The following is a 9,649-nucleotide window of genomic DNA, read 5'->3' on the forward strand; positions in this document are numbered from 1 at the left end:
ATGGATCAATGTCACGTCAAACCGATGAGAACGTCAATGAAAATTTTAAACTTTTACTTATTTGACAATCTATATTATAATTAAAAAAAGTAAATAATAGTAACAATCTTGTATTATTGGAACTTGAATGACACGATAAATTAATCTTTCGATAAATATGAGCGATAATAAGTTCCGATAAATACGAGCGATAATAGTAAGATAACAAATTAATCTTACGATAAATACGAGCGATAAATTAATAAAAACAATGTAAGTTAATTCTCATTTTTGCAACATAATTTGTCATCGTCAGCTCATACTCTAAAAAATAAACAATGACTAAACATATTACTTTCTTAAAAAAATTTGTCATGTGTCTTTGATATAAAAAATTGAAGTATTTTGCATCAATTATTTAAGATATTATTCAATCCGAATACTAAAAAATTGATATAATCATATAGTACTTTTACATTAACATATATATCTATATATATATATATATATGTAATAGTTAATATTTCAATCATATGAGGAGAGGAGAAATAGGGTGAGATATTAAAAAAAGTATTACTATTAGTTTAACTAAAGATATTGTTTTTAGAATTTAATTACCACAGAAGATTTATGCAACTGACCTTTAAAAAATTGAGATATTAGGAGTTATTGTTGTGGTAAAAGACACAAATAGATTCGACATATGCCACAATATATTTCAATCACTAATAAAACTATTTTATGCATTATATAATAGAGATAAAACGATCTGATCATGTCAAAAGACACATCACAGATCGGACGATGTCGGATGAAATCAAATCCGTCGATACCCGCACTCGACTCCCACCCGATTGTTTGGTCGCTGTTTATAAGCGCGGAGGGCATGCCAGGTGGGACCCACACTTTTGCCCATCCGTGTCACCAGTCACGAGACGGGTAGATGAGGGTAATCATGAGATGCGTCTTTGTTCAGCCAGGTTTCTACCGTTGGGATCCAAACAACGCTGCATGGGAGAGAACACGAAACATCCAGAAGAATAACAAAGGATCGAGTTGTCCCCGGAACCCGAAGCCTCCGACCCGGTACGCGACCCCTTCGCCTCCAATTCTCGGACCGCGAGCGAGATCGCGACGCGGGGATATATTGCTACCTTCATCCTTTCACCTCGAATCCCTGGGTCACCCGGATCTCAGCCCGGTTTCTCAGCTCCCTTTCTCCATAGATTCATTCGCCGCCGCTCGCTGATTCGAAATCGGCGCCGGGGATTGCTTCCGAGGGACATCAGCTGAGGTGCCTTTGCAATATACGGTTTCGTGCTCATTCTTGCATTCTAAAGATGGACTTTTTATGCAAGATCAGCAGATATGGCTCCGGTTAGTTTCCTTTTTGGAAGCAAGCCCCATTTATTGGAATTTTCCTGCTGGATCTAACAGGGAGCTGAAAGCTTATCTAAATCGTATGGTTTGGTATTTCAATTTTTGTCCTTTGTAGCTGAAACTGACGCTTCCTTAACATATGGGAAAGTTAGAAGTGAGTATTTTGTACCGAAATTTTTTTGTTCTGAGCCACGCTCAGCGGTTTGCTGCAAATAAAATTTGCCTGTTTTTGTGGAACTTATAACATTTCCTTAGTCGTCTATTAGTTTTCTAAGGGTTGGTAATATCTCTGAGAAACCTGAAAATGATGCTTGGAGTATATTTATATAGTTGTGACTTTGGTGTGAATTCGGCCAATTCATGCCATTCCTATTACAAGATATCAAAAGATCAAGTCAGTATCATGGGATAGGAGGATAATTAGAGATATTCTGTTCTTCGACATCCACCACAACTTATGGTGTTCTAATCTGTCAGACGCAGTCAAACTAGTGTTGACATTGCCAAAAGCTCAGTAGTCAATTCGTGTCCTAGTTTTTGAGTGAAAAAAAAGGTGATAATGTTTCTTCCTCATTGAGCATTTTGTAAGGATTGACGTAGGCTCCAGGTACAATAGAACTATGTAGACGAAATTCCACAGCTCTGCTAATAGACTGACCAAGATTCTATATGATATTTGCCAAGGTTTCTGTGCTACGTAAGACTCTTGGTTGACTTGGAAGATAATAATTTATCAACCAGTCTTTATTTGATTAATTAGAAAATGTTATAGTAGCAGGCCTTTTGTCTGTGGATCCTCTGGATATGCAGCTTGCCTTTCTTAGATGTAGTGGATTGCTTTTATGGGTGGTTAGCTAAGGTTTCTAAATTATATGTATAAATACCTGAAGATTTTTAGATCTAAAGCTGGATTTTGTTATGTATAGCAAGATTTGATGTTTTCTTTATTTGGTTTCTAATTAAAAAACAACACTAAATTTGTGGAGTACTTTTGCTGGATCTAATTGGATTTAGTTAAGATTTGAATTGATATGGAAGTTGTACCTATGTTGTCAATCATTTTTTTTAATTTCTTCTGATTTTTGCCTTTGTCAGATATAACTGATTCTTGCTTAACATATAGGGAAGCATAATCCTTCCTGCAGTAATTTTTAAGTGTTGTAGTTTTCTTTGAATAAGTTTAATTTGTTTTACATGAATTTCCAACATAGCTTTTATTTTTTCATTGAACTTCTGTGAGGATTGTTGATGTGTCTAGTAAACCTGGAATGATGCTTCATAAAGTACTCATGGTAGCTGAGACTTTGATATGAATTCAGTGAGCTCATGCCATTCTTACCACAAAAGATAAACAAATCATCTGGATATTATGAAATAAAGGTTAACTAGAAATCTTCTGCATTTCTTACATGCACCAGAATTAATAGTATCGTAATCCGTTGGACTAACTCAAAGTAGTGCTGACATTGGCAAGAGTTCAACAATCAGTGTGGTATGGATCTTGAGTAAAATAAATAATTATTTTTCTTCTCCATGAGCCTATGTAAGGCTTGAAGTAGGCTTTAATTATTTGAATATTTTATAAAATGTAATTCAATCATGCTGCCAACAGACTGTTGAGATTGTTCTGGTGTGGAATGGATGCTAAGGTCCAATGACACTTCAGCTTGATAGAGCAAATAATAGGCTAACAAGTCTGATTTTATTGATCAGAAAGTCATGCTATGCTAACTTTTCTTTATACTAGCACACCTTTTTTGTGGAGTAGCATCTTGGCTTTCCTGGGGAATTATTGACAAAGACAAAATTAAATTCATAGGGTAGATATGAATCTTCAGAAGCCATTATAAAAAAAAAGGTATTATTACTTTGGCAAACAAAATAATCTTGGGAGACTAATAAATCAGAGAACTTCCTCACTTGTCTGTTGCAACTGGAAACAAGTTCCCTCTGTAAGAGTTTCTACCTATGTAAAAGCTTGGAAAAACATCTTCGAACTCAAACTCCCATAACCTTTAGTTGTCTTTGACCAGTCCACTTTGTTGATCTTCTTTCTCTTGTTGTGATATCCTACAGCTTAGATTTTTCTGATTTTTGTTCTTTTCAGCTCCTTGCACTAAGGTTTTTAATGTTGCGTCGGAGAGCCTCGTAGCTTCTATATAGGGATCAAGCTGGGTGGTGGTTTCTCCCTCTACTTATGTATTTTAATAAGTATGCTGGTGAGCTTAATTTTACTTGGAAAGGAAGGTTTTAGATCAATTCTTAAGTCTATGGTATGAAGTTTTGCTGCCATGTTTCTGATTATTTTATGTGATTTGCGGCAGTGAACTATAATTCTTTATAAATGAATTGGAACGTATTCATATTTTAGATTAGTGTTAGTGTCATCCTATACAAATATTTTACTGTATTAGGGGAATGGCAAAAACAGGAAATTAGTGGACTTGTTTACAGGATAACTAGGTTCACATCTTGTAGCTTGCTCAGATGAAGAACATGAATATGAGTAGTCCAATACTGTCATTGGAGCTTTATTATCATACGAAGAGTTCCATTTTTTAGCTCTAGAAATATTACTTCATACATGTTGATTTCTTTTGAATCTCCATGCATCAGCTATCAACTCATAATTTTCTCAAAGAGAAAACAATTGAGGATGCTGCGGAGAAAAAAAAATTCAATGGATGGTAAAAACCACAGTATAGCTCATGGTGGTTGAGTGAAACGAAGAAAGTTAATGATTCAGGAACAAGGCTGGGAATCATACCCGGTCATACTCTTATATTAATAAAAATGTTAATAAATAAATGTAGAATGTTTCAATATCTTGTTGCAGAAGTGTTGTTCCAAGTTCCAACAATGTCTCGATTAATTGGTTGACACCACACAAGGCATAATACATTTACTTTGACATATTCGTATACCTTAATTATTTCTTTATACTATTCTATGTAATGTCTGTGTTGAAAGCATGTGTTTTTGGGAAATTATTAAATTATATAAAGTTTGTGCTTCCTTATATTTTCCAGAACCATTCTCCATCAAGCAATTGCCAAAGTAAGCTTACACCAAATTCTGGACCTCGCGATTCATAGGAGCCATAATCGTGCAAAATTCTCATTTTTTGACCAAGTGTTGGTATGCTTCCAATTCCATAGGCTTATTTATTATGTCGCAGTGATCTTTAAGTAAGATTTATTTGCAGCAGGTTATTGAGTCAAATGCAGACATATCTGGAAGATGCTCCTGTTGGTCATGGGTCCCCAAAGACTTCAAAAAATATTCGTAAAAGGTCATTTGATGTTGCTGATGGTAATGCAAATGACGTGAACAATCATTCTACTGCAAGTCCTTCAAATCATTTGGTGCTTTATGACCCTGGTACAAGTGGTACCGGTCAGGATGCTCATGCAGTTAATGATCTCATGGATAATCATACTTCAACATCTAGAAACTTCCTAGCACCAATTTCTTCTGGCCGTACTTTTCCATCCATTGGGACATTTACAGTCCAATGTGATTTATGTTTCAAATGGAGGATCATTCCAACAAAAGAGAAATATGAACAAATACGTGAACACATATTAGAAGAGCCTTTTATATGTGAACATGCTCGTGAGTGGCGTCTTGATATTTCATGTGAAGATCCTGAAGACATATCGCAGGATGGCAGTAGACTCTGGGCAATTGATAAACCTAACATCGCCAAACCACCTCCTGGCTGGGAAAGATTGCTTAGGATCAGAGGCGAAGGAGGCACAAAATTTGCAGATGTGTATGTCTTTGATTTCTCTGGTTGTCCCTTCTTTTATTCTCCGCAAGTAGACTGCTCAGGATGGAAATTTTGACTATTTATTTTATACCACAACATTTGTGCCTTTGTGGAACTCCATGACGTATGTTCTGAATAGATAGCCATATGATAGAGATATAAAATAGTGTTAAGACCAGGACTGGTTGATTTGAATAATTAAGGAAAATGAGGTAGTAGGGAGTGGTTCCTTTTTAAGATGCATCCCGTCCAGAATGCTTGTCTGATTAGGGATCTTGATGTTTAGTTTATAGGGTGCATATTCCTTTGTCAATGACTTCATCTTGCCTAGGGCTAGCTTAACATGTCTTAATTCCTTTTGGAAGTCACAAAAGGATTATCACAAAAGGAATTCTCTCTCAATACTTGACTGATCATGTGCATATTGTTTTCTAATTCATCTTTTGAAAATAACTAAGCAACTAGAAATTCAATTTTGGACAATATATCAATTTAGATGGAATTATGTTGAAAAAAGTTTGATAAGGAGTCATCACATAAAGTTTTGCTTTTTTTCCTAAGGTAGCATTTGATATGGGTGTTAAAACTCCTTGTAACTTGGTAAAAGTGGTTATAACCATATCTCTAATTTGTGGCTAGGGGGTATTCAGTGCTGTTTATATTAGTGGGTCACATGTGATTTCTCTTTCCTTCCTTGGTGTGTATATGCTATAAATAGCGATGAGCTCTATCAAGAAGTATGTGTATAGTAGTGGTTGAAGTTGCTGAGAGTTTGAGAGGCTGGTAACAAGTGTTTTCTGCAAACTTGTAATTTTTTCCCTATGGTGAAGATATGCAGCAGATCCATGGACGTAGCCCAAATTGGGTGAACCACGTAAATCTTTCTGTGTCTTCATTTGTGTTTTATTCCTTTTTTTCCTTTTTTGAATTTGGTACCAGGAGATTTGTTTTCTTCTAACACAGAGGATTAAACTGGGTAGAGGTTTAACCCACCAAGCAAGATCGAGTTGTGATGGTTTAAAACATAAAATAAACAATATGAACAGTTAACTTTTGGGTGAACAAAATAAATTTAGAGTTAAAATAAAGAAAATGAATTTTATGCTGTTTATTCTTTCATATGATCAACAAGATCTAGAAAAACCATGTTGACTTATCAAGGAAGTTCCAAAGTAACATGATGGACTACAACGAACCTCTGTGTTTGATTTGAAACTTTGCAATAGTATTTATTGAGTGATATATGAACTTGAATATTGAGTTAAATGTTACACCATTCAGACCCTTTTGTCACGTCTAAACTTTTAATCATAAATTGAGACCAGAAAAGCATTTACTTGAATTATTTTGGAAAAAATCTCATAATTTTTTAGCAAGAATTTCATAATCAGATTGGCTCTTGGCATCAAATCTTCCCAAGTATAGTTAATATTTAGAGAGAAGTCTTCAACCTAATTTTGGTGTTAACTTACTTAGATCTCTTTCTTATAACCTTTTGTTTGGTATTTTCATGGTTTCCTTTTTTGTTTTTTATTTATATCTGACATTTTAAAACCAAATTGGCTCACACAGTCTTGATTTTCTGCTTTGGAGTGGCATCCATTCATGCATTTTTACAGCTTTAAAGTGCTCCCAGCATTGATGCCAAACTTTCTTTTTTCAGGTATTATGCTGCACCATCTGGGAAAAGACTGCGGTCAATGGTCGAGATTCAAAGGTATAGTCCATGTTCTTCCTCACAAAATACATGATATTTTGAAAGACTTGCATTTACCACTTAGTATGGTTGTTTATAATTATTGTTGTGCTATCTGATAAAAGAAGTGCAACATGTTGGTTATTTTAGTCATATTATGTTGTTTTGTCGATGAACCTTGCAGGTATTTGCTTGAACACCCAGAGCACGGACAAGGGGTAACTCTCTCCCAGTTTTCATTTCAGTCCCCTAGGCCTCTACAAGAGAACTATGTCAGAAAACGTCCTGCACGTTTGACAAATTCTTGTAATGACCCTGATACAGTACTGCCAAGGCCAACTGAACCTGAAGAGGGTGAGTGAAAATAGCAAAAGTAAATTCCAGAATTTCTTTGGAAGTTACCTGCTGTGATAACTGAATATGTAAATTCTCTATTGTGGCATTTTCATATTATTTAGTTGACTAGTTCTTGAGTTGCTCCAAGAGAAGCCATGAGATCTGCTGGAAGAGAGAATTGCCTTTGACCAGCTCAATGTGACACTGATTTGCTTCAAGTTGCATATATAAAGCAGATGATAGATTCTACATATGCAGAACAAGGAGGTTCCGTATGACTTAATCAGTCTCTTGTGACTTCTTTAGTGTATCGACTCAAAAAAAGAAAAGAAAAGAATACCATTGATTTTGGGCCTCAAGTTTGAATGTTTTTTTGACTATTCACTGATGGCTGAAAAAATATCAGTGTAGAAATCATATCAATGGCATTATAGGAAATTGATATAAATGTACAAAGGTGTTTTAGCAAAACCTAAACTGAACTGCTCATGCAGTGTGACTAGCAGTATGCATATCTTAATGAAATGAAAGAAATGTTTGTTATAGTTTTTAGCTAATTTCATCATGTCTGCATTTCTTGTTTTTTCGTATTAAGATATTCGCTAAGCTTTTCGGACAACTAATTTCTCCTGAGTCTTTTAGTCATTGGGTTGTACTAGAACATGTCTGATTATTCCCTATTTCTCTGATTATTTTGCAAATGATTAAAAACAGGAGCTGGTTATTTCTTGTGTTCTATGCAAAATCTTGCTGGCTTGAGTTTTTCTTTTTCACTTATTTTCTGATTTCTTGAGATTGCCGTAACCAATATTAGATGGTAGGTTGTCATCATACTTTACATTATCTGGTCCATGCTGCAGTGAATCCCTTATCTTGGGCAGCTCCTCCTACACATAAAGAGCTTTTAACTGGTGGACCAGCTTCATCAAGTCCTCGACAAAACGAAGACCCAACACTGACGGCAGCTACACCTTCATCAGAACAAATGTGTGGTAGTTCTGTTAATGATCAACCCAAGATGAAGCTAGAAGATGGTGACCATTCCAGGAATCCTTTTGAGGTGTGATGCTTTATTCTGATGTTGTTGCTATTTTGGTTTCTTCTTAACTTTAATGTCATGGAGAATGAAGGATTGTACAATACATGACAATGTTTTAACAGGGAGGTGTATTTTCTTAAACTTTAATATGGGAAGCACAAAATTGATGGAACAGGAACACCAACATCAACATATATGAAGATATTATGATTAAGTCAATCACCTTTTCTTTTTAATTCTACCTGCATCATGTCAGTCTCTGAAGATTATCTTGGTGATAAATGGTTACAGAATACATGAATTCCATGGACTCTTCCAATATGTAGATGAGGATATGGTGTGATGGCTCTTTTTCACCATAAGCTCCATGGGACCACTTTGCAGCCAAAATTGGTTTAAACTTGGTTTAGGATGTGCACCCATAGCACAAACTTTTCATGTAATGTGATTAAACTGGGCCAAAAATTGTAATTGTAATTTCTCCCACTTGCAGCTCCCACTAAAATAGATTCACCACAAGCAACTCAGAAATATTGGCTGTGTTGTTTAAGTGGAGATCTTATTTTGGTGTCATGTCTTGAGGCTTCCCAATACTCTCATCCTTTGAAGTTTTCTTTTCCTCACCACTCAAAGCTACAATGAGAAGTTTGTGGAATGAAGCCACTAAGTGTGACTTCAGCCCAAAGCCAAATCTTTACTAGATTCTAATCCATTGAAATGATAGCACAGAAGAAGAGAATGGAAGCTCTTTTTGTTGCCATCATCCACCAGCACACCCACTTTTCAGCTCCAGTTTCTTGAATTCAGATGATATCCACCATATTTGAGGTAGCAAAGGAATTCAGGGATTTGAATGTACTACTTCCTCCAATCATGATGCAGCACATATGTCTTCCTACTGATGTTTACCTAATCTGAGTCATCCCACACCATTAGCTACCACTAGAAACAGTCAGGCATCATGCATCTTATCCAAGGTGCAATGTGTTCACTTGCATTCATTTCTTTTTTGATACCTCAAGTTATCTTTGATCACAAGTGAGAGAAAATGTTCTACTATCAAAAAAAAGGGATGCTGATAGTGACTCTTTTATGCTCTCAAGCAAGTGAAGAATAACAGAGTGAAGTCCACAATTCAGAATTGCTTTGCTAATTTTATATAAAAATATATTCTGCAATACTCATTGATCATTATGTAAAAATTACAGAGGAGAGCCAAAGAAAGATTTAGAGAATCATTCGGTCAATAGAAGAAAGAAATTCCTGAATTGTTTAACAGTTTGAAAAATGTTCTTGCTAGTTTGGTTGCCTTCCTCTACTCATTTACCAGAAACCTTGTAATAATATGATGGATAGCAAAGCATGCAGTACATTAGAAACTGGATGATGAGTGTCATGCTTGCTTGCTAAAATTCTAATATAAAGTTAGCGATGAGATATATATATA

The 9,649-nt window shown here is 35.4% G+C and overlaps 1 protein-coding gene across 10 annotated transcripts; it reads left to right on the forward strand.

Moving 5' to 3' along the window:
- The first annotated feature begins 1,032 nt into the window (after nt 1-1,032).
- On the forward strand, nt 1,033-8,421 carry LOC135648413 (methyl-CpG-binding domain-containing protein 2-like). 10 transcript variants are annotated; one of them, XM_065166093.1, is made up of 7 exons: nt 1,034-1,356; nt 3,467-3,578; nt 4,389-4,497; nt 4,565-5,134; nt 6,795-6,848; nt 7,012-7,181; nt 8,024-8,421. In XM_065166093.1, exons 4-7 carry the CDS (start codon nt 4,581-4,583, stop codon nt 8,227-8,229), a joined length of 984 nt encoding a protein of 327 aa, XP_065022165.1. In that variant the 5' UTR covers nt 1,034-1,356; nt 3,467-3,578; nt 4,389-4,497; nt 4,565-4,580; the 3' UTR covers nt 8,230-8,421. The 10 variants fall into 10 exon arrangements, with proteins under 10 accessions (XP_065022161.1, XP_065022165.1, XP_065022168.1 ...); XM_065166096.1 differs by having other exon boundaries at nt 4,568-5,134; XM_065166098.1 differs by having other exon boundaries at nt 4,389-4,493; nt 4,568-5,134.
- Nucleotides 8,422-9,649: the final 1,228 nt, after the last annotated feature.

This window comes from Musa acuminata, chromosome BXJ3-9, assembly GCF_036884655.1.
Source record: "Musa acuminata AAA Group cultivar baxijiao chromosome BXJ3-9, Cavendish_Baxijiao_AAA, whole genome shotgun sequence".
Lineage (NCBI taxonomy): Eukaryota > Viridiplantae > Streptophyta > Magnoliopsida > Zingiberales > Musaceae > Musa > Musa acuminata.

Excerpts from the sequence above, each read along its gene's own strand:
- LOC135648413 (XM_065166089.1), top strand. The coding sequence starts at position 1,331 with ATGCAAGATCAGCAGATATGGCTCCG. Across the intron at positions 1,357-4,388 it reads GATCAGCAGATATGGCTCCG|AACCATTCTCCATCAAGCAA; the intron begins GTTAGTTTCCTT and ends TATATTTTCCAG. Across the intron at positions 7,182-8,023 it reads GCCAACTGAACCTGAAGAGG|TGAATCCCTTATCTTGGGCA; the intron begins GTGAGTGAAAAT and ends TCCATGCTGCAG.